The sequence below is a fragment of the Macrotis lagotis genome, chromosome 4 (assembly GCF_037893015.1).
Source record: "Macrotis lagotis isolate mMagLag1 chromosome 4, bilby.v1.9.chrom.fasta, whole genome shotgun sequence".
Classification (NCBI taxonomy): Eukaryota; Metazoa; Chordata; class Mammalia; order Peramelemorphia; family Peramelidae; genus Macrotis; species Macrotis lagotis.
The window spans coordinates 254,911,174-254,937,510 of NC_133661.1; the positions used below are offsets into that span (position 1 = coordinate 254,911,174).

The 26,337-nt window shown below is 33.5% G+C and overlaps 1 protein-coding gene across 5 annotated transcripts in view; it reads right to left on the minus strand.

Annotated features, from left to right (window-relative positions):
- The window catches only part of PCNX1 (pecanex 1), a 211,748-nt gene that overhangs the window by 84,272 nt on the left and 101,139 nt on the right, over window positions 1-26,337 (minus strand). For 3 of the 5 annotated variants that reach the window (XM_074235827.1, XM_074235824.1, XM_074235826.1), the window contains 5 exons: window positions 14,515-14,605; window positions 12,459-12,516; window positions 10,492-10,709; window positions 8,115-8,268; window positions 823-855 (listed from right to left, as the gene is read on the minus strand). In XM_074235827.1, the coding sequence (XP_074091928.1) occupies window positions 823-855; window positions 8,115-8,268; window positions 10,492-10,709; window positions 12,459-12,516; window positions 14,515-14,605 (554 nt within the window). The remainder of the gene's footprint in view (window positions 1-822; window positions 856-8,114; window positions 8,269-10,491; window positions 10,710-12,458; window positions 12,517-14,514; window positions 14,606-26,337) is intronic. The other 2 variants (XM_074235828.1, XM_074235825.1) reach the window with 1 other exon arrangement.

Sequence of the window (26,337 nt, forward strand, 5' to 3'; positions counted from 1 at the left end):
CTTCCTTGGCACCTTTCAGTCCTTAGCTAAAAAAACCACCTTCTCCAAGTTCTGGTTTCCCAGAGTACCTTCCTTCAGAGATTACCTCTAATCTATTCCACTGGTATTTTGCTTGTACTCAGTTGCTTATATGGTGCTTCTCCTTAAATTATGAGCTCGAGGACCATTTTGCCTTTCTGTCCTTGGGTACCACTCACCTTTTCCATTACAGTGGTTTGGACCAGATGAGTTCTAATGGCTGGAATTCTAAGAACTAGAATCCAGACTTCTTTAATCTTAGTATAGTGCTCTTTCCACTATTCTAAATGCTCTCAGAGATTGAGCAAAAGAAAAGAGAAACTTACAGCCATTTATTTTTCTACTTGTTAGTGATTCTTGAAAAGCAAGTGGACAAAGCAACCAAAAAATTCATGTTTCTCTATTAATTTTATTTTTGATATTGAAACTCAATGAGTTTCTACTACACACTAGGGACTATAATAGGTGTAGGATACATAAATAAAAATGAAAATTAAATAGTTGTTGTTCTGAAGACATTTAGATTCTATCAGGGAAGAAAGACTATAAATTTTTGAACACCAGTATGAATATAACAAGTATTATTAGAAAATATATTGTTTCACCTAATCAATTCTTATTTAACTGACATCATTCTACAAAAGGGTCTGGTAAAAATGAATTAGTAGAATAATCTTCAATGTCACACCTGGAATTTGCAAATATAGATTAATTATATTACAAATTGATAAACTATCTTTATCTCCAAATACCAACAATTTGTGGAACTGATAAGAACCTCTCAAAGATATCTTCAGAACTTACATGTCTAGGTGAAGAAGAATCTGGTTGGACACTCTGAAAATGAAACAGAAAGAATCAGAGTCAAATAAGTTACATGCCTGAGATTTTTCTCAGAACCATTTTTCAAAAGGAAGGCAGAAGGTTTACCATAAAGAAATGGTAAAATCCAGACTTATTAAAAATTTCTACCTGTTAAATTCCACTGAATGGAATACTGGATTAATCATCATGTAAGAAAATTAATTTTCTCCCTTAAACTATTGGAAGACATGTTCAAATTGGCTATTCAACTTAGTATTTATGAAGTGATACATGCTGACATATGATTCAACATTTTAAAACTTCTCCGATATACCCTGATGGTTTGCCATAATACGTATCATAGTATCATGTTAGTTCTTTCCTATCACTAAGACTATAATGACATTTTTTGAATTAATATTTCATTCGTATTATATATTCATTTACAATAACATTAAATTGTAATCTTCATGGTCAGGAAGACAGATTTCAAACAGATTTAGCTATGTGACCCTGGGAAAGTTACTTAACTTACCTCAACCTCAATGTTCTTCCTCTGTAAATAGGGATAACAATAGAACTAAAGAATCATATATTAAAATATACCATTTAATTTATATTAAACTGGATATACAAAATTGAACAACAACGTTGGTGTCAGTTCAAATGTTAAAGAGTCACATAAATGTAATCATCATTAAGATTTATCAATTTCACATATCAATATTCAACTCAACTATCACCTATTTCAGGTTAATTCCATCATCTGTATCTTCAGTCCCAAACTCCTTCTAAAGTTCCAAACTAGTATTTCCAGTTTCCTAATAGACATCTCTTTCCTGCTAACAATTCAAATCCATGATTATAACTGAACACACAAAATAAAATGTAGAGGGTATTCTGTGATAAAAGAGAATGTATATATATACATCATTTCCCTCCAGGTACTCTTTAACCATCCAACTGTTTTGTCTCACACAAATGCACACAATTTCCCAACTTACACAGCTTTGCATAGAGTCTTTCCCACATGTCTGGACTAACTCCCTTCTGACTACATCATCATCTTAGAATCTCTAGTTTCCTACAAAGCTCAGCACATTGTGCAACTATCCTATGAGGCCTTCCTCCCTTGATTTCCCTCATCTATTGGTCTGCTTCTCACCATCATTTAATATAGGGTTTTTAACAACATACTTGACCTTTGTACTCTTTGACTACAAGGTCCTTGAAGGCAAAGCCTAAATATTCCTAGATTTAATATTTTCTATAGCAACTAGATATTCCTTAAACGTGAAGAACATTTAATAAATATCTGTTTAATGAGTGAATGAATGGGAGGAAGAAAGAGGATGAGAAGGGGCGTAAGGTTCCTCTTTCCTCATCTGCAAAATGGGGGCCCAAGAGAGGCTGGCTGTAAACTAGATAAAATTCTGTAATTCACAAATTTCATCAATTAGCAATCACTTTCTTGAAGTACCCTAAAATCTACTGCACTCAAATCTAAAATGGAACCAGCTCTGAGGATATGAATCCAAATTATCTTCTATTCACTCATTCTTATTTTATAATAGATGAATAATAATTTTTAAAAAGCATTTATTAAGTCTTGGAGCCAAGCACTGTGCCAAGTACTAGGGTGAGAAATACATAAGCAAAGACAATACTTGTTCTTAAGGAATTTAGATTCTAATTAAGTAAACAACATTGAGAGGAGTGGTGGCCAGGGAAAGACATCTTCATCTACAAAAGATAGGACAGAATTATGCCTTTCCTCCATCACATTCAAAGACCAATATTCTACTCTTAGTCTACAGATTCCCAACACCAATTGAATACAAAGCTTTCTGATGGAACATCAGAGGACATATGGAAGATAATGTAGAGAGAAACAACAGACAAGAGAATAATTAAGTGCTAGATTCTGGAGTACAGATTAGAAAGGTAAAAGAAGTAATAAAAGATTAAGATTATGAAAGCCTGAGTTAATCAAAGAAAGAGGTCTAGCTAAATCTCCAAGAATTGTAAGATTTATAAAATCAGAGATGAAAAATTATGGGAGATGTGGTCTACAACATGTTATAAGAGGTATAAAGGAAAGAATTGGGGAGGGGTGGTAATAGGGAGGAATGGGCAATAAGATTAAAATAAGTAAAGCTGAATTATACCTGGAGTACCAGGTTGGAAGATAATTAAAGTTCAAGGTTCAACTATAATACTTTCTAATTATTGATCATAGGCAATTCACATAACTTTGCTAAGCTTTAGATTCCTCATCTGTCAACAAACTGAAGATAATAATTCTGCCTATTTCACTGGATTGTTTTAAGGAAAGCACATTGTTAACTTTAACTAAATAAATGTGAGCCTTTGTTGCTGCTATGTATAACAATATCATGATGATTATTCCGATAAGAAGAGGAATAACTCTAGTCAAGAGCAATAATATAAAAACATTTTGAATGAGAAATGAACAATACATTTTAGGGAACAATACAGTTGATCTGGGAAGAGTCTGAAGGGTTCATGTTAAGAAGTGAAAACCTATATTGGAATCATCATTTGGAGTTTGAACTTAATCCTGTAAGTAGTGGGGAAATAGAAAGGCTTTTGAGGAGAGTAACCTTGCTAATATAGCATTCTAGGAAGGTTAACAGAACTGTTAGATTGGAAAGGAAAACCTACAAGCAAGAAGAACAAGAGGAAACTACTACAATAATTCAGTCATGAAAAAGGGGGTTAGGATGGTAATAATGGGAAGAGAAAAGAAGAGACAGATTTGAAGGACATTTCACTCTAAGAATTTCATCATAGAACTTAGTGACTTAGAAAAAAATAGAAGAAAAAGTGGAAAGAACAGAATAGTGAAGTCAGGAAAGGAAATATGTGTTTACTTTTAGAGAGAAGGCTCTGTTTCAGAACTGTTGAAGGTGGTGAAGAACAGGACAAGGCAAAAAATAAAGTAGACTGGGATTCATGGAATTTTGAAGTCAAAGACAAATGAGTTGGATAGCTGGAAAAGGGAGGTAATGTGGGGCAGATGATGAGTTTGTTTTTTGGACAAGTGATTTTTTTGGTGTGGATAATTCTCAACGAATTTATTGCCCCAACTTACAAATTGAAAATGTGGAGTAGCAGAGCAATCAAGAGGTTGGTCAGGTGATTTGTTCCCACCCCCCAACAGTGGGTCACAGAAAGCTCTTGACCTCAGTTCTTCCAAACTAAAAATAACTATATCCTTGCCTTCCACACTGATAATCTTAATATTTGAATTTTTCACTATCCTCTTTATTCTTTCCTTAACACTCTCAGAGATGCACAGCAAGATTCTAAACTTAATTGGAGTCTAGGTCTAATATAAATTCCCTTTCTTAGCAATATTTTGGGGCCAAAAGAGCCTATCTAAATCAGGGGCAGGGAACTTCCATCCCATAGGACAAATGAAGCTGGTGAAATTATGTGGTCTTGTGCTTGCCAAGGCAACAATCTCATGTGGGGCTCAAAATTGAACAAATCTGGGAGTTTTTTAGGGATGAATTAATTAAATGTTTGACCAAATATAGCAGATTAATTTTTATGTTTTGGCCCTTAGCAGAAAAAGCCTGATCTAAATACAGGTTTTCCTATTGTAACTGTAAGAGGAAAAGAGAAGGGAGAAATGATAGTTACTGGTTAACAGACTTTCTTTTTTTTTTCCCCCGCAAGGCAACGGGGTTAAGTGGCTTGCCCAAGGCCACACAGTTAGATAATTATTAAGTGTCTAAGACTGGATTTGAACCCAGGTGCTCCTGACTCCAGGGCCGGTGCTTTATCCACTATGCCACCTAGCCGCCCCGGGTTTAGACTTTCAAATAAAATTCTTTATTTTCAAGTTTCAAATTTGATATTTATGTCTTGATCTCTCTAAAAGAGAAAGAGGCCCAGGCAACTAGGATAATACCTTACTCTTGATGATTTCACCTCAACCATCTGAAACACAATGATTCTACTGCTACCCACTCCCACCCCTAACAAAGGGAGGAGAAAATAGTAAGAAATTTATACAAATAAGAATCAAAAAAAGAGAAGTAGTTGAATGTGTGCTGACTCTTTACACTTTAACTTTTCTGAAAAAGATCAACTTAGCTCAGCATAAAGCAACCTTTTATTTTGAGAAATATTTGCTATTTCAAAGTAAAAACTAGGGGAAGATATATACAAGTAAATAACAACAGAGATTGTGATTTCATTGGCACTGGAAACTAATAGAGGGAGGACAAAACAAGCAATGTCTATCTGTACCTTTTCCTCAACTACTATCTTGGAAAATAGCCCAGCACTATGAAAAGTTAAATGACTTGCTCAGGATCACAGAATTTGTGTCAGAGGAATGTGATTTTGAATCGTCCTCCATTTGAGACTATTCCTAGCTTTAACTACCTTTCATGCAGTTAAATTCAACAGGTAATTTTCTATTCCTGCTATTAATTTTATATGCACCTAATATATCAATTAATCTTTCAAATAACAACAACAGAACATAAAAAAATGCAAAGAGCACCTCTAACACAATGCTCACAGGAACTTTAAAGTATGTATAGACTTTCCACTCCAGGCTCCAGTTGGCTAGCCAAATGATGAAGAAGGGCCTTTTGGACTGACTGCGTAGCTAAAACCTGGGGACAGTTAAAAGGTACTAGTCAGTGAGAGCCTTGGTGTGACTTTTTTCTGCCTGGTAGCATGCTAATTTTGAGAAAAAAACATTTTCCAATCCTGACTCTCTTGAGGAGAGAAGAAGGGAGAGACAGTCAGACTTTGGGGGACAGCAGATAACATAGGGAAAGCTGGATGCTCAATATGTTTCTGATTTCCAACTTGCTTCCTTTTTGGTTGAGCTGAGTGTTTTTTGGTTGAGCTGAGTTCTCTCTCTCTCTCTCCCACCTAAAGAGTTCATTCATTCACTTATTTTCTCATCCAGTTGAGTCAAAATGCATATATAAAGCATCTATTGTATTTCAGGCAAATGCACTAAGAACTGGAGAAATAAAACAAGGAAAAACACTGATTATTCTCAAGGAATTCACGACTACAAATTATCTGATTTCTGTTTGCTTTTTGATGAGAAAAATAGGTTTACTATTCATTTTTTCTGATTTTCTTTCTTTAAGTAGTATTTGGTGTAAAAGAGTCAAGTTTGTAATTATGAGCTTAAGGAACCCTCTCTCTCCTTAAGAGATAATGGTTAGGTAAGCTGCTAAAAATCTTTTAATTAGACCAGCAACACTTAGATGGGCAGATAAATATAATTTTAGTTCAGTACCCTTTTTCACAGAAGAGAACAGAGTGGCCTACCTCCTGACCCCTTCTTCTGCTCCCTTTCTATCAGGAATCAGTCTCTCTTGGAGAGAGGTGGGGAAGATTCCAGAGATAAGATATCCAAGCCTCCTCAAAAGCCCCACTTGGACAAAAACCCAGCATGGACTCCACCTCAGGTGGCTCACTATGATCTTGTGGGCTTCCAATATCCCTCACCTAAAACAAAAGAACAAATGCTGAGGTAAAGACTTGAGGCCTATGTTCAAGGCCACATGCTGCTCTCAGATATGGAGGGTCCAAGTGCTCTCCCTTTTAAAAGAGAACTGTTTCTCCTTTCTCACTGAAATGCTGCCAGGCCAAAAAATAAAAAAATCACACCAAGAAAAGTACAAGATTCTGGTGATCTAGAGCCTTCCTCTTCACCTGCCACTAATATTTATACATCCAACCAAAAAAGAATCATTTTTATCACATGGTCATCAAAGTAGAAGCAGTTAAAGAATGTCTTCACATTCTCTAAAGTTCCTTTGGAAATTGTTTTTAGAACAATTCCTAAATAGTGGGGTTCACTGGCTAGTTCTCTATTACAATAATATTATCACAATTAATGACCAATATTTTTAAAGTCTTGTACATGTCTTATATATCCACATACCAGCTATTAAAAATTTAAGTAGGAAAGTAGACCATTATCCAACCATTATCCAGAAGTGTTTTGCTACCTCTATTTCTTACAGCTTCATTTCAGGCAAGTGCTCAAACAATAATCCCTGAATGTTTTATTTATATACAACTGAAGTTAATGAAATTGGTGCTTCAGAGGGGGTGAAACTGATCAATTTTCTCTGCTGGTTATTAAATGGGGTGATGGTGGTTAATGTTAATACACTTCAAGAGGATCTATCTTTCTTGCATCTCTGGCTCTTCAGCAATTATAGATCTACTAAGAATTATGGAAGTTCCCTCCATTCTCTCTTTTTAAAGGATTAAGAAATCATTTTCTCAGTCTTTTTATATATAATCCTTAGCTTCACCTGCTTAGAACACCTTATCTGTACTTAATCAAATATGAGAGACAATGCCTGCATTGAAATCCTTTTACATCATTCTTATTTAAGGATTAACCAGTTTTTCTAAAATTTTCTAAAGGTTGATCAGCCTAGGGAAGAATTTTCCCAGAAACTGATTAGCTTAATGAACGAAGAGCAAAAATTGGTGTTTAACTAATTCAATTAAAAAATGTTATTTTGAGTTTAACTAAATTGAAAGAAGAATCTTTCCAGGAAATATTGAAAGAGGAATTAAATTGTTTTAGCAAAATAGTTCTCCAGGATACACAGGAAATCATTTTGTTTGATAAATCAAAACTATTAACTTAAAATTTGGTACTTCAATATTTCATCTCAGTTATGGAATCTGTTTTTGTATCCTATACATTTTAACTAGAAAACTGGTTGGTCAGAAAACTTTTTTGAAGACAAGATAGATCTCTGTCCTCCTAGATTTTTCTCTTTCTCAGAAGATGGCTTTAAATAATTTAATTAATAAATTGGTTTCTAGAAGATTTGTACCAAAAATGCAGGGTACTGAATATTTCTTCTACAAGACAAATATATGATCTCGGCTTAAGCTAACAAGTCCCCAGATGGTGAAAACAGGCATAAATAGAGAATGTGATATATTACGTGGAAGGAAAAAGTAAATTAGCATTATAAAATATTCATATTGCTGCTTTTATCTTATATAAAAAAATTCTTGTGGTTTTTCCTGTCCACTCCGAGAAAATAGCATTTTAAGAAGTACCAGTTACAATTAACATGTTTTTATAGAATTCTGATCCCTCTAAATCCCAGCTGCTCTCCACTGTCTAATCCAACTCTAATATCAAATAAGCTAAGTGCAAATGTTAGCATTTCATTATTAATTCAGTTATATAAATATATAAGTACATCCTTATTCTACCTCTTTTTAGCATTACAAAGGGAAAAATTGGATACCTTAAGTAGTGAGTACTGACAACTGGCTATCACCAGGCAAAACTGGAAGACCCAGATATCCCTGAAGAAGCCTTGTATAAGCAGGGCAGATCCTAAAAATGCAACAAGAATAGCCAGGATGACAGCCAACACATTTTCTAATATCTCACGATTTCTGAAAAAAAAAAAAAATTAAAATGAGTGAATGAAATAGGTTCATTAGTTCTAGAAACTAGACAGGGAAAAAGAAAAGGAAGTCATTTATATAAAGCTATAATATTAGGGATACTTTTTCTGGAGTTCTATATAAAATAGCCATATTCTGGATTACTTTCCATTTTTTAAAGAAACTAATGATGATGTTCACCCTTTATAATTAGAGAGGACCACACCATCATACACATGATGACACTTCTCACGTGTCTTTTACCAAAATCATTTCACCCTGTGACCTGATTTGATAGGAACAGGACTTCTGGTAATGGTCTGGTGCTGTGGGAGTCCTCGGCCCTTGAGTACAAGTTTTTGCTCCCATATCAGCGAGGCATCTCAGTGCTCTTAACAGTGCCCAGCAAAGTGCCAGTATGTGATATATGGCAACAAAATAATAATTCCCAGCATACAAGATCCCACAAGTTTTAGCATATCGGGCTACAATGACACAGTTAATCCAGATCTGTCTCTCAATGGACTAATCATCAGTATGGTCTTTCCTCTCAGATCTTTAAACAGTAAAATGTCAGCTTGCCTCTCAGATCTATGCCATTCGGCTCTGTTAGCACACTTCCTAGAGTTCGAGCTCACTGGATATGGCTAGAACACTATTGAAGTTGGCTGTTGGCACCACTTATCCTCCAATGGATCCCCATTAAAAGATTTAAAATATACTTTGTTATTTTTCATCACTACTAATAAGAATAAAATTAGTATATGTAATATTAATCTAAATGGAACATATTATACAGAAATGTTAATTTTAATACAAAGTTCATCCATTTTTATAATAAAAGAAATTAATTTCACCTCTATTAAAATGCTATGGTTTTAGAGTACATATCACTATAACTACATATCAAAATAATACTAAGAAAGTTTAGAGGGCTAAAATGCTAAGGTTATTAAAAGAAGTTAAATCTAAAAACTAAATCTTTAAAAAAAATTATTAGGAAACTGAATGCAGTGCTACATTATAACTCTCATTACATAAAAATAAGTTTGACCCTTGCTACAGACACCAACTAAGACTTTCTCTTTTATCTTCATTCAGTTTAAAATATAACCTAGTTTTATCACATTATACAGAAATTTTTAAGACTACTACTAGATGGAACATTGATATTAATTTTAATTAAATAATTATGGTAGTATTATAATAAGGTAAGATATCATAATACAACGCAATGAACATATAAATGATGATGGCCAGGGCATAGGATGGATTTAGAAAGAAACTGAAAGTATTCATATAAAGTTATAAGGCATTTTTAGAAGACTCAACATATTCAAAATTTATTTTAACTAATAAAATAGCCTTTACTAATTTTACTTTGGCTACAACAATAGATGTGAGATTTCCTAATCATTCTACTTATGTTCAAGAGGGCATCTTATGCAATCTCAGAATGCTGGAATAGAGTATGTCATCCTATACTCTCCACTCTATTCTATTTGGTACAGTTATACTTTCGAAGTTTGATATTAAAGAGAAGCATTAAACTGGACAACTTCAGATTGAGAATAACCATCATTTGTGAAGGAGCTAATAACTGCTGGATTCATGGATCGATTTATCCCTTCTGATTTTGCCTACTTATAATAGTCATAGGACAATATTAAAATGAACTTAGGATGACTATAGAAAAGTATGGAGTGGGGAACCACAAATAACATCATTTGAATATGATAAAAACATTCCCAATGATATTTTAATGACACTAAGCCCTTATATGCTTTGCATACATTATCTCTTTGGTTCTGCTCTATATTAGCTTGGTCACCTTAGGATACTACTTTGGAAAGGATAAGCATATTTAGAGATGTACAAGATTTTAAATAACATCTAACCCAATCCTCTCATTTTACAGAAAAGGAACTTGAGCTTCAGTGAAGTTAAATGATTGTCCCTGATCACTGAGGTAATTAAGTAATAAAGTCAGGATTTGAACTCAAATCACTGCATGTAACATTATACCATTAATCATTTATTAAAATTCCTGAAATGTTTTAGACACTCTTCTAGTCACTGAGAACAAAAATAAAAGTGGAGCAGTTTCTCCTCTGAAGAAACTTAACATTTTATTGGGATGCTTCCATACTCTATAACCAAAATGGGCTTCTATTTTTAGTACAAGCAAAGAGAAAGGACAGGTGTAACTTACAAATTACAACATATTCTCACCTATCAAACAGAGCTAAAAGAGTAAGTCTGTCAAAGTTAATGCCAATCCAAAGTTGGGGCAGAATCCAAAAGCGATAGTAATGCTCTACTTTTTGGGCAGCTTCTTCTTGTGGTTGCATATGTTCCTGCAGATCAGGGCTTAAATCTATATCTTGTTGCTCCAATAAATCTGGATCAATGGTCAACAGTCTATTCAATCGAATCTGGGGAAGAGAGAGCTATAAGAAGATTAGCATTGAAACTGTGAATGTAATATACAAGTCATGATTCAAGATTATCCAGTTTCTTTTTATTTTCCTCCTCAGATTCTGCCATCTTTCAAGTATTTGACTACATGTTAGTAATTCAAGAAAGTGAGAACCAGAAGGAAGAAAACATGAAATTTCTATTAGCAATTGGTTCTATTAGTAAAAAGCTTAAAGAATTAACAGGGAGGGGTTTGAAAAATAATAGTTTATTTATTTATTTCTAATAAACCTGTCTTTACTAAAAATCACTACAAAATAACTAGTATCCTAAAACTTCTTCTGCCCTACCTAATGGTCACTTATAATGAAATTATGGCAGTGTCTCTAGGATATAATGGTGGCATTCTTCATAGCAAATCTCAATTCTTTTGGTTAAATTTTGAAGCTCTAACCTCATTTCTTCGCAATACTTTATTTAGGTCATCACCCTATTATTTTATTTTTTGTTGACATTTGCTTTCCTGACTCTCTCATATCTTTTGTTTGTTCGTTTGTTTTTTTAGATTTTTGCAAGGCAAATGGGGTTAAGTGGCTTGCCACACAGCTAGGTAATTATTAAGTGTCTGAGACTGGATTTGAAGCCAGGTACTCCTGACTCCAGGGCTGGTGCTTTATCCACTACGCCACCTAGCTGCCCCCTGACTCTCTCATCTCTGAAAATAATTGGTCAACTGGGCTTTCTATAAAGCAGAACTTTAACAATAAAGACACCTTATGGCAGGAAAAAAACCCATGGATTTATATATGACAAAATTAAATGGAGGATTAAAAATCCTTTTTTTTTTCCTTTTGCCTTCCAAGTTGGTTTCTGGAAATTTGTTGAGAGAAAATTAACTCTATATTTTTCTCAACATCAACTCTGAAACTCTGGTTTGGTCAAATACTTTTTCTTTCTATAACTGAAACATTCATCTATGCATTTATATATGCAACTCCCTTCTACCTAAAATTCTCTTCCCTCTCCTTTCTGCTAATCAATATCCCTCAAATCCTTTAAGATTTTGATTATAACTCACCTCTCATCATTAGCAACAATCAATCCCACTCTATCACATCACTATTTGGTGTTCCTTCAGCAATTATATACAACTAAGCAGTCAATTAATTTCTTACATTATTTACTAAGCATTGTGCTGGACAGAAGGGATACAAAGACAAGAATCAAATACATGATCCTGTCCCTCAAAAAGCTAGCTAGCTAGCTTAGCTTGAATTTGTTACTTCATAAAAGTTTTATGTGAATTTGTATTCTCTTAAATCTATCTCAGGGCTAAGGAGATGTCATTTGCTACTTTTTTTTTTAAATCTAGCAAAGTCGAGGTATGGTTTTATTGTCACTCAGTTGTGTGAGAGAACCAGAATATGCTTTGGGACTTTCTTGGAAAAGATTTTATTTTAATATTGATTCAAAGTATTTTAAATTACATCACTATAATTCAATAAATCATTATTATTTCTGCTAAAATAACGATACACAAATTCCATTTGTGGATTTGAACAGTTAACATTTTGTTACATATACCAGGAATTTAGAGAGAAAGTATACATTTATTATATCCCCACATCAATCTCTAAGTTTTATTAGTCTACAAATAAATGTAAATAAAATAGAACAAATGAGAGGTAAAAACATAGTAATTTTATCTTCATTAATCTACTTGTATTTCATCAAATCTTAATTAAAGCTGAATCTTTGTAAACAGAAATATAAAAACCTACCACATCATGGGGATAAAATCGAACTGAGGTAGAACTGGATACGTGAGAGTCCGTGTCACTAAAACAAAATGATAAACATTTTAGAATATAAATAATTTTGTAATCAATTCTCCAGAAATGAAATGTGTGCTTAATGATTTTATCATTTATAAATTTTAAAACACAGTAATTTCATAAACAAATACATGATTCAAAATAAGTTTCCATAATGACTATTGTCATATTTTAAATGTCCAAGCTAATTCTAATTTTTATGGTACAATTTTTTCTTTCTGTAAGTCACGTATATTATGACAATTATTTCCATTTCTCCTGAATTTTTCAATCTATTAACAATGACGGTTTAATCAAAAGTTTTATTAATTATAATATACCACTGGACCAGCTAAAAAAGGTATTGAGGCACAAGAGTTTCAATTTTTTTTTCCATTTTGGCAGAGAACATTTTGAAATTTTATTTAAAAAAAAACTTGGAGATGATAGTATTTCTTCATATCATACTCATCGGGCATAATAAACCAGGATTAAAGGGTTCTTAAGTGTTATATTCTTTTACTTTACATCTGAGGAAAAAGAGACCCAGGAGTTAAGTGGTCTCCTAAGGCTAATATAGAGAAGAATCAAAGAGATAACATATGCAAAGCATGTAAGGGTCATAGTGCCATTAAGTTCAATTATCATAATACTGGTAAATAACCTTCCAGCAAGCTATTTTAATTTAAACACATATATACACATACAAACACCCTTCAATGATATTTAACTTCAAAGATAACTGATTATTAAAATGAAGTTCAACAGAAAAAAGTTTTAGAACTTCATTCTAATCTCAGTCATTTAAATAACATCCTCATTTTACAAATGAGCAAAATAATTTAAATGGCAGCTTCACAAGTGAAAAAATAACTGAAGGGAGGCATAAAAATGTACAGCTTTGCTATGATTTTAAAACTGAGTAATCCTGATTAGGAATGATAAATGATAAATGGCTTACAAAAACAAGATTTCACTCCAAACACCTGGAATAAACTTCAAACTCAACTCCTGCTTTTGAAAGCCTTCTTTCTATTCAAAATTCAGTTCAGCTGCCACTTCTTCAAAGAAGCCTCTGATCTTCTCTGCAGAAAGTTGTTCTTCCATCCTAGATCTAATTTATCTTAATCTCCTTTTTTGTCCCATTACAGGATTCCTTGTATTTGCATACATTTATCTCCCTAATATATGACAAACTCTTTCAGGGATGGTATCTAATTTTTATGTAGTATCTAGTACTTCCACAGAATAAATACTTAATAAATTTGTTTTTTTTTTAGGTTTTTGCAAGGCAAACGGGGTTAAGTGGCTTGCCCAAAGCCACACAGCTAGGTAATTATTAAGTGTCTGAGACCGGATATGAATCCAGGTACTCCTGACTCCAGGGCAGGTGCTTTATCCACTACGCCACCTAGCTGCCCTGATGCGCTCTTTTACAAGAACAAATTATTGAAATTTGCATCCCCAATTGCTGTCATATTTTTGTATTTCCTTATTAAGTCAAATGCTAATGATGAAAAATATCCTTAATTGTGAAAAAATATCCTCATTTTCAAAAGTGGTCCTTATCCAATCTGTGATATATAAAGTCTAATTATTTTGTTTAAAAAACAAACACAAAACACACTTTACAGCCCTCAGTAGGAAATGTGATTTTAAAAAGAGGAAACATAAGAAAGATTGATGACATGTAATTTAAAGAATTCTATTATAATTTTTCCATATAAATATATAGTTCAGTATAAACACAGAAAATATATCTAAATTCTGAAACCTTAATACAAAAGAATTACCATTCACAAGAAAATCTAAAGTAAAACCTGAATCCCGATCCTATCTTATTTTCAAAATATTTCTTCCCAATTTCCAAGTGTTTCTAGCTAAAAAACTCCTAAAACTGCATAAATATAAAGTTTTTATAGTCATATTGATGATTCAAGGTTTAGAAACTTTAATTCAAAGTATCTATCTTTAAAAAAGAAAAAAAACAGGTTTATTAGTTTGAAATTGAATTTTCACACACCAGATGTTGGAAGCTCTTCTTGCTGCTGGTTCAAAATTCACAAGTGACATGTCACAGCCACCAGTCTCATAAAGTGTAGAAGAGAACTTACCTACCAAAAAAACGGGAAGGGGGAGGGGAGAGGGTAAAGAAAAAGGGCTATTAGAATACGGGCTAAGCTCCCATTTCCCCTTTTTTCTATAACTTAATGTAACTGTCAAATAATGAGAAAAATACAACATAAAATTCTCCAAGTCAACTGTTTCAGAAATCATTAGCATATAAAATGTAACATGGTATAAATGGAAATGAATATCATATAAGCCAGAAATTCAACATTATAAAGAATTAAAATCAAGGTAAATATAATTTATTGGTTTTTCAGTTGTTTCTAAAATGAATTTATTTCTAATTTCAACCTACTAATAAACTCAGTATAACAAATCTATTAAAGATTTTATTAGAGTTTTACAATTTTTCCCCTAATCTTCCCTCCCCACCCCCACAGAAAGTAATTTGTCAGTCTTCACATTGTTTCCATGTTGTACATTGATCCAAATCAGTATAACAATTTTGGAGAGAATTAAATGAATTTAATATTCCTTACAGCTGATCTAACTAATTTACCAGTAATGTCAAGAGGCAATTATATTGCAAGGCTACTTTACATTTAATATAAAATAATAAAATCCCAAATTAAATTCATGGCTTACAATTTAGAGTTTTTGTAAGAAGAAATAGTTTATTAAAAGATCAATTATGCTAATATCAACCTTAATTCTAAAATAGAATTAGTTAATGATACAGTAATCTTCCAATCTACTACAAACCATGGGTTAGAAATTTGAGAAAATTCAGCAACAATAATTATTCATCATAATATTGACTATAAAATGTACACTGAAAGAAAACTTTTTTTTAAATGACAATTGTCCTAAGTAGAGTACATCTTAAAAACTAATTACAATGAACCCAGTGGAACATCAGATTGTTTTATTGGCATGGAAATTTAAGTAAGAACAAACAACAAACAAAAAAAACCTTCTTGCTGTAATAATCTGAAGGGTTTCCTGATGCTCAAAGATACTATTTTTTTACTCCAAAGTCTTTTACTTTTTTGTTTTACTCCATATACTTAATTCATCGATAAAGGAAATTTTCCCCAAAGCAAACTCTCCCTACAAAAAAAAGATTAGAAAGCATTAGGGGCAGCTAGGTAAAACAGTGGATAAAGCACTGAACACAGGAGATGTGAATTTGAAGCCATTCTCAGACATTTAACATTTACTAACTTTGACCTTGGGCAAATCACTTAATCTAGATTGCCTTGCATCCAGGGCCATCTCCAGTCTTCCTAAATCATATCTGGCCACTGGACTTAGATGGCTCTGGAGGAGAAAGTGAGGTTGGTGACTTGGCACAGCACCCTCTCACCCAAGTCCAATTCATGTGCTTGTCATAGCCTTCTTTGAGAACATGTATCAGAAAGGATAAGAGAATAATCATATAAAGAGTAAGTAATCTGAGTCACTGAGAAGTGACTAGCCCTGGGTAAAGTAGCCAATAAGGGCAGGAGACTGGTCTATTACTTCAAATCTTCTTGCTTCTAAAACCAGTTTTCTATCCATTAAGCCAAGCTACCTTTTTCTTCAACCTGAATATACAAAAAATATCCTTCAAATCCAGTAAGGCCCCTCTCCCTCCTCCAAAAATGTACAGTTGATATACTCCTCTCTCTTCCCTTAGTTTCCAAATATAAATTCCTGGATTCTTTGATGTTGTACTGTTCCTTACTCTGAAAGTCAAGAGAAAGATTTAGGGGTATTGGTGGAATTTTATTTTAGTAATTATGATATTTGACATGGGAGGGTAAAGGCAGTTGAAACCTCAAGTTCAACTCTTTTCTCTTTGTCTTAGCTATAATAATCAAGATTATTAAAGAAGAAGCTTTTTTGTAAAAATACTTTGTTTTGAAACTTTTTTTAAAAAGTATTTTTACATTGAGCCTTGAGACCCAGGTCATGGTGATCTTTTGTTGCAGATATCCCTTATGATAGAACTTCTTGAATAGATCCCTTAGATTGAAATGCCATAAAAGAATGATTATCTATTTTGTGGATTATCCAGACATATGTCTTTTGATTTTAAATATTTCATTCATATATCAGCAACTTTACTAGAAACTAAACAAAAGAAATATACTAAAAAAGTCAGTCTGGCTACTTACCAGCAGTTTTAATGAAAAGTATTTTGTTTTATTTGGGGAAGGGAGAAGAAGATGATATCAACAGAATAGTGGGATAATGAAAAGCAAAACCCCTTTAAAATTTTTTTTGCTAACATTTAAAATATCAAACTATTACAAAAATTACAAAAATTATTATTCCATGAAATGTTTTCCTCTCATTGGCATCAGATAATTAAGAGCTGGCTAGTCGCCAATCTGCTCTCATCTTTCAACTTATTGCGAAATTTATAGTGATATGAGCAGAATGCACAAGTCTATGTTAAACTGATACACAAGTATAAAATAAATCCCATATGAGTTTGTAAATTTGAAAATAAATTTTATATATAACAATATAATTTGAATATATAAGAACAGCATGGTAATATGATTATTGGAATTATAAATAAGATTCACCTAGCAATATTCCTCAGTAAATTTCAACCAAATTAAATTTGGATTTATAATTATCAATAAGTAATCATTAAAAACCTCACTTTTCCCAAGGACCATTAGTTGCCAGTACTTCACATTTCAGACCTTAATGCTTTTAGTTCATGTTCAAAAAAAATTCTGTTGGTCTTCTGACCTCCCCATGAATGTATTTTTGGGAGGGGGGCATGAGGGGGTCCTTTAAAGTCACTCAATGAGCCAAATTCCTTTGTGTTGGGATACTTTACTTGCAGTTGCTGTTCAGTTGTATACAACTCTCCATGGACTTTTCTTGCAAAGATATTAAAGTGGCTTGTCATTCTCTCCTTCAATTCATTTTACAGATGAGAAAATGAAGAATAAATGGTGTTAAGTAACTTGGCCCAGGTCATATAGCTACTAAGTATCTTGAGGTCAAATTTGAACTTGGGTCTTCTTGATTCCAAGCCCAGCATCTATACCACAGAGCTGTCCTTTAATACTTTATAAGAGAGTAGGTAAAGTATACATCAAGGAATCTACTATTCTTTCTTATTTTAAACCCTTGGGAAGCCCTGAGAGGGTGGATAAAGGAGCTCCACCTCACAGTCTCATATTTCCCATCCCCTTCCTTTGCAGCTCTCGAGTTTCTAAGGATTGGGCTATATCCTTCCAAGAGTCTTTCAATAGTATTATTATACTACTCAGATAATTTCTGCAGACAATGCTGCAAATTTATTTCTGAGTTTATTTGATCGCTATTATAACTTGATAGAATACTATCTGATATTGCTAACAGATTATTTCTCTAAAAGAAATTACTGTGAACTAAACCCTTCTCAAACCTCTTTCCAAAACTCCAAACCTTTTGTTTTCAAATATTCCATTCAAATACTCAGAATAACCAGACTCCAACTTTCTTTAGTTTTTTTACTCATTCTCCTCTAATCCCTACTTGCTTTACTTTCTTCCTTTCTTTTATATCCCTTCATTAGACTTTGATTAAAGTCTACCGACTGTGAAACTAACTTTTCATTTACACTGATTCCTCATTTCTCTTTACCTTCACTATTTTGTTAAATTCATCTCATCTTATTTTTTCAATCATATTCTTAGTCTAACACTGCACTGAATCTTGTCTGTGTTAGATTTCCAAGTTTTACTTTTGGAGTTGCATGGTTTTATTTCAGTTTATGTGACTTAGCTGCTACTTCACCTAAACAACTAAATTCTTCTGAATCATTTCAAACAATCTTCAGTTCTACTTATTTTCTAGTAGCTGAAGACTCTATTAGAACAAAATGTATTCATAGCTAGGAGAAGGGGAGAAAGGGGTATGATTTCATTCTCAATTTTAATCCTAGGTGAAAACTCAAAAATCCACTAAAATAATTTAGCAGCTACAAAAAACTTTTTAAACTATAATTTGGAAATTTATAGTAAAAACATTTACAGTTCAGTTACAAAAGTTAAACATGTCATAAATTTCTACAAACCAAGGAAAAGATTCCCTTCCTTTTCTTGTCTTTATCTCTCAAATCTCCAACCTGCCAATGATTGTTAAAGTAAAAAGAAATACTCTCCATTATCAGTAGCTGGGAGAGCTGGTTTGAGACTCTACACTTCTACATTCCCATTTTCTGTGCTTGCCTCAAAGCTAATTTTCAAATAAGTAGAACTGCTCCTCTTTAAAGTTTTCCAAAACAGGAAGACGTTGTAAATACTAGAGTAGAAATTCCATCAAGCCCACTTTACACCACTCCTTTGATTGAGTCCATTAAAATCCTTCCTTCTCTGTTTATTCCCTAAAAATAATTTTTTAAGAATGCCAGTTTTTTTTTCTTCTCTAAGCTCTAGAGTTTTCAAGTTTGGTTTTAGCATGCAGAATTGATAACAACCCAAAGTCCCATATTTAGCTGAATAAATATGTTTTCCACAATCATAAACCTTGGTTAACCAGTCTCTTCCTTGCTGAATTCCCTGTCAAACTGGCAGTCTTTCTCCTTTCCCTATCTTTTAACAGCTTGCCTAGGAGTAGGAGGTTTATTCTGTGCCATTCCCCTTATCCCTTCTGTTCCTAGGTAATCCTGGACTCAACAGCTATCCTTTTCTGTTCCTTTTTCATGCATTAATGAAAGAGAATATTTGCATTAGGGACTGATTTCTGCTATCCTTCCTGAATTTTGGGAATTTAAATTGTCTAAACAATGAAGAAATAAAAGTAATTATTAGGAGCTATTTTGCCCATTTAAAGACCAATAAAATTAATAAACTAAATGAAATGCATGAATACTTTAAAACTATAAAGTCTCCATATTTATGGAACAAAAGAATAAACATGCCTATTTAGAAAAATTAACTATTCAGGCCAGAAATAAACTTCCAAAGAAAGAAAACACAATATCAATTGTATTTTCTCCTTAAAGATTATTCTTTTGGGGGGTTTAAATAAACTGTTTCTACTATAGTTTAAAGGTATCTATATGAGACCTAGGTGCCTGAACTGCTAGTGTTAATAATATATTCAGTAGTTACAAAATAAATTGATTATTAAGAAAGGATTCAGAGAGGGAGAAAAAGCACCAAGACAGACAGTTATTAAAATCATCACCCAAGAGAGGTGATGATCATCCATATCAAAGGTTACAGAGAAGTCAAGAAGCTTGAGGACTAAACAAAGGTCATTCAGTCTGACAATTAAAGAAATCATTGGATAAATTTGGAATAGCTTAAATTGAATGATGAAGTCATTAGTGAGAATGCAGAAGGTTAAAAGTGAAAAACAAAAAGAAGAGAAAGGAGAGAAAGTGGGGAAAAAGGGAAGGGAATTTGTATTTATTAAGTGTATACTCTAGCACAGATAGGTTTCTCTAGTTTATCTGAGAGAGAGAACACATAATGGACAACTGTTAGCCATAACGGTTGAATAAAGCAAAATTTTTTATGAGGATGAAGGAGAAATATTTATAGGCAGCAGGGAAGAAGCCAATCAACTGAGGCTGAAAATTAGAGTTTGGAGATGATAATGAGGGCAAATCTTACTGAAGAAGAAGGGAAGGAATAGTACATGCAGAATTTCCTTGGAAATAAGGGTCATCTCTTAATCCAAGACCAGAGTAAAGGAAGAGATAATGGAGGAAGATAATAGAGAGATAAGAGTTAAGATGAAGCAAAGAGAAAGAGCTCTCAGTGAATGGCCTCAGTATTTTCAGTGAAGTATTCAGCTGAAATAAAGGGGGGGGGGGGGATGCTGTGGAAGACTTGAGAAGGGATGCAGCAATATGCCATAGCTTTTCCAGTGAGATAAAATTGGCATAGTTTTGTGATGTTTCTCCAGCTCCATTCAGCAGCAGGCAAAAATAAGGAGCAAAGGTGGCGGACAAAAAGATTGTGATAAGGTTGATAATGGCCAACAGATCAGGATTAGTGGATGAATTAGGACAACTTCAAAGAAGTTATACTTGAATGATAGAAGGAAGGAAAGGATGATAAAGGTGAGCAAGGAGTATCATAAATTCCTTACCACAGTCAGTTAGTGGGGGTGGGGGGTAGAAAAATGAAAACTGGGTAGAATAAAGAAAGGTATAGTTAGTAGTAGAAAGTGTAGCCAGGGATTCAGTATCATCAGGAAAGAACCAGTGAATGCCAGATTTTTCCTTTGAGAAAAATACCTCTAGAATCTAAACTGAAAGGGAGATTTAAAAAAAATGAATGATACCAAATAAAAAAATTTCCTTCTAATATCAGATACATCTTTTTTTCAAAAACCCTTTAATTTTATGTATTTCCCTTGAACCTATTCAATTTTGTCCCTCTTACTCTTCTCCCCTTCTTTTCATAAAATAGGAATGATGAAAAGATGGAAGTTAAATAATAACTGTGTTATGGGAACATGAGCACAAAGAGAATAAAAGGTAAATACAAGTAAGCAGTCAGAAAAGACTTTATAAAGATGAAATGTTTTCATCAAATGTTTTCATTGTGAGGAGGGAAGTTTATGATACAACAGTCCCTAGGAATTATAATGTCATTAGGTGTCATAGAGAAAGTCAAATAAAAAGTATAGCCTGAAAGTTATTTTTTGTTAATTTTTCATTATTTTTAAAATATGAAAGAAAAGATAGAAAACATAAAATAAGAAAAAGGGGAAATGGCTCTATTAGAGAAAGTGGGAAGATTAGATGGAGCTATTATCTCATATTGATGCAGAGAATTATGAATATAGGAAATTTATAATTAGAAACAAATTCTGTAGTCTTTTATACTGTTATTTAACTTCCATCTTTTCATCAGGATGCTTGAAAGTCACATAATTACTTTTTTTTTTTTTGCTAGGCAATGGGGGTAAGTGGCTTGCCCAAGGCCACACAGCTAGGTAATTATTAAGTGTCTGAGACCAGATTTGAACCCAGGTACTCCTGACTCCAGGGCCGGTGCTTTATCTACTGCGCCACCCAGCCGCCCCACATATTACTTTTAAAATCCATTTCCTCTCGTGTAGAATGATACTAAGTTTTGCAGGTCTTCTTGGTTGTACAAGCCAAGAACAATTGCTTTAAAAAAAATACTATCTTCCATATTCTCTGCTACTTTATTGTGGCAGCTGCTAAATCTTTTTTTTTAAGGTTTTTGCAAGTCAATGGCATAAAATGACTTGCCCAAGGGCATACAGTTAAGTAATTATTACATGTCAGAGATCAGATTTAAACTCTGGTCCTTCTGATTCCAGGACCAGTGCTCTATTCAATGTGTCACTTAGTTGCCCCTATTGGTAGCTGCTAAATCTTGTCTTGACAGTGGTTCCTTTGGACCTGAGCTCTTTGCTTGTAGTATTCCCTAGGAATTTTCATTTTGGGAATTTTCAGGGGGTGATGAATGAACTCTTTTCTAGCTATGCTTTAATCTTTGGTCCGACAATAGCTAATTTAGTTTTTCATGCTCTCTTGAACTATGATATTCAGACTTTTTTTGGTCATGGCATTAAGTCAATCCAAGTTAACTCTTCTTGATCTGTTATTTTCAAGTCAGTTATATATCCTTCCATCATTTCAATTTTTGATTGTTTTAAAAATTCTTTTCCTATGGAATCATTTTCAGCAAGTCTACAGTTAGGTATGGTTTTGTATTGCTTTTGTTAAGCTATTAATTCTTTCCACTATGTCTTTTCTAATTCTTTCCATTACCATTCTCATTTTATTCATATCTTTAAATTCTTGCAAAACTCCTGGGGTTTCTAACAAATTTAGTGAACAAATCTTGTTTTGGAATTTTTCTCTTCTGAATTTGTGTTGTGGGCATTCCCGGTACCATAATAGCTCTTTATCTTTTTTTTATTTTGATTCTTCTAACAATCTGCCATGGACACCCTTGTAATTGCTGGCCTAATCCTCTGAGATTCTGGAGGCTTAGTTTGTGAACCAGGTCTCACTGGGAGACCTCCCCTGCACTGATATCCAGGACAAAGGATTGAGTTCAAGATTTGCTTTCGATATCTCCATTTTTGGAGCTCCAGGCACTGAGTTTTCACTCTTGGTTCAGCCAGCAGAACTCATGATGCTGATCTGAGCCAGAGATGAAAACTGAGATAATCTCCAGGTGTGTCCCCATATTGATGATCTATGAAGTCCAGAGCCCTGATCCCAACTTATCCATAGAGCTTATCCTGGTCACTTGATAATGGGTTGAACTTACTATCTGGGGCTAGAAATTCTGATAACTACGCCATACAATGTTCTTTTTAGGTTGTTGCTGGAATCATGTGCCTATACTTGTTACAAAGGAGGGATTTTGTGGGGGTGAGGATAGCTGAAAGGAGAAGGGGATAGTTATAGTGATAGTACAAACAGGAAAAGACAGATGGAAATTCAGAAGGGGATACATATAAGAAACTCAGTGCTATAAGTAACATACTAAATACATTAGAAATCAAGCTGAATGTAGCGAAGAGTCATAGTTTCATAAACAGGGAAAAAAGGTGCCTGAGTATTTTAAGCATTTAAAAACATCTATACTACCTTCCTGGATAACCTCATGTCAACAGTAAGGTTTCCTCACATATTTCTACCCAAAATTAATTCCCATCAAATCTTTTCCTGGGCTTTTGACTATATGAACACACATCATGTTAAATAGGCCCTCTCCTATCTAATTTTTCAACTTCCTTTAGTGTACTGACTTCCCTCATTAGATTTTTTTTTTTAGGTTTTTACAAGGCAATGGGGTTAAGTAGCTTGCCCAAGACCACACAGCTAGGTAATTATTAAGTGTCTGAGGTCGGATTTGAACCCAGGTACTCCTGACTCCAGGGCTGGTGCTTTATCCACTGCACCACCTAGCCACCCCCTTTTTTATTTATATTATCAATGTGTGTGTCTCATACATAGTAGAGACTTAATAAATATTTATTGTCTCTTATGAAAAGGTACAGAATCTATCTTCTAAGACTTAAAATTCAGTAATTCTAGTAACAGATAATTCTAGTAAATTTTTTGAAATTTAGTTGAGAATAAAAACGTCAGGAAATTGGAATGAAGCTATTGCCTTTTACTTAAATGGGAGGTGGAGGTGGGGTGTGTGAGAAAAAGAATCCTGCTCTTGCTTGTGTTCTCTCTCTCTCTCTCTCTCTCTCTCTCTCTCTCTCTCTCTCTCGATACACACACACACACACACACACACACACACACACACACACACACAGTAATACAATGGTAATTTATTTCAGGTTAATATGCTGTATAAAAAAATAGAACTGAAAGGGTTAAGTTGTATACTGTACAGAAAGACTAAAAATTATAATTACACAATATATTCTTTTTTTTTTTTTTAGATTTTTCAAGGCAATGGGGTTAAGTGGCTCGCCCAAGGCCACACAGCTAGGTAATTAGTAAGTGTCTGAGGCCGGATTTGAACTCAGGTACTCCTGACTCCAAGGCCAGTGCTCTATCCACTGTGCCACCTAGCCGCCCCCACAATATATTCTTTAGACAAAAAAAGTTCAATTTTTATCACTACAGATTTAAGAAAATTTTATTGGAGTTATATATGACAGCATACTAACCATTTCAAATGCAAAATGAAAGACACCAGTTCATTAGTGAAATGCCATGAGACCATTTACTTTAAGACTGCCTATCTCACTACATTTTAACTGTATTCGACACACTATTATTTCTAGGATCACAGATACAGAGCTATCTCAGAGTTAGTTCAACCTTCTAATTATATTGATGAAAAAACTGAGGCACAGATTTTCATTATTGGACAAGTTGCTACCTATGTCAGAGGCAGAATTTGAACTCATACTCTTTGATTCCAAAGGAAATTTGGATGCCAACAAAATAAAATCAGAAAAGTTTTTGAATCTTTAGATAGAAAATTTATAATAATAAATGATTCTGAGATGTTGCCTACAAAGGCAATTTAAATGTAACAACTTAATTCCTAGTGGGGATAGCTTTGATCTAAATCATTGAATTTTAAATGATGACAGTTGGTGTCCAAAAAAAAAAAAGATGCTAAAATTAGCAAAACCATTGGTTAAAGCTTCAGTATTTTTTTACCCCAGGGTTGAGTAGTAAAATAAAGGACCAATATCTGATTATGCTTACATAAGTAGTTTCCTGTGTGAAAACTCCCTCAATCAATGCACATGGGCTACTCATTTGTAATTTGAAGTCTTAGATACAAAGATATCTTTGGCACAGAGATGCTAAAATTTGACCAAAGCTATTTGAACCTAGGGAAAGAATTTGAATCCAGGTCTTCTTGACTCCAAAGACAAACTATGCCTCACACTTCTCTTTCTTTTTATAGGTAATAATTAGCCAAGACAAAAGTTTACTTAATTATGTTTGCATTCTGGAAAATCAAATCTTATCATTTTATATATATATAATTTATTATATAAGAATCTAAGTGTTTTAGTATATGCAAAGTTGCAGAGTAAATAATAGCTCTTATAATGACAGAGATATTTAACATTTTAAAATCTTAAGGAAGATTATATAGATATTAAGTACTGGTGAAACATGAAGGATTTACTACAAAAACTTGATGCTACTTCTACTGCATGCAGAATTAGAAAAAAAGGGATACTCTTTATATCATCTAGTTGTTTTATGTTAATGGAGATTTAACCAACCGAAGTATTAAATAAGCAAATCCCCATTCCATATTGTTTTTCCCTTTCCCAGATCAAGACAAAAGTCTATCCTTTAGTTTTTAATGAGTTCATTATTACTAGGTCAAATTCTGTATCTGCAAAACTATATTCAGTGAATTTCAATCCTGAATTGATTATTATAATCTACTGATATTATAGGCTCTCTCTCTTGCCACACTGGAAGTTCTGGGTACTTTTAGTTCTAAAGTATACCATTTGCCCCTTTAAAATTCTTCTGATATTTCTTAAATCTTTTTTTTTTACAAGTCAGTGGGATTAAGTGAGTTGCCCAAGGTTACACTGCTAGGTAATTAATGAAGTGTCTGAGGCAGGATTTGAATTCAGGTTTGACCTAGCTGCCCTAGTCCTTCTTAAATCACTCAATTTTTAAAGAAGATTGTCCTTACACACACACACACACACACACACACACACACACAGCAAACACTCCCTGCCCCACCCATTAGATTAAGAACTCCTGAAGAACAGAGACTCCCTTTTACCTTTCTTAGTATGTCAGGCTTAGCACAGTACCTATCAATGACTTGACCAATTTTCTTAACAGAAATGTACAATGCAAAGTGAGAAAATGAAAAGGCATTTGACTGCAGGAAATCTTCATCGCCTTTGTTAACTGTATGGATCCTCAAAGGGTGATGGTATTCATTCAAGAATTATTGCTTATACTGTGAGAATAAATCTAGGTGGGTAAGAAGAGTGCCAGAAGCAAGGGGACCAGCCCAAGCCTTGCTGCTATCACACCATTCCCACATAAGCTGATAGGGAACTACTCTGTACAATTATTCCATAACTATAGACCAAATACTGTTAAGGATTCTCATTCAGAGTCAGGCCCTACCCCACAATCTCTCATAAAGTATGTATGTATATTTATTATTTAAAGTTACCTGATATAACATCCAAAAAGTCTTTCTATAAACCAATTACAATTATACAATAGTAGAAATAAAATTTTTATAAAAAGTTGATGATGCTATCAAGTACTTTCTCAAAACCTCTCTGTATTTCTGTTTGATATAATTAT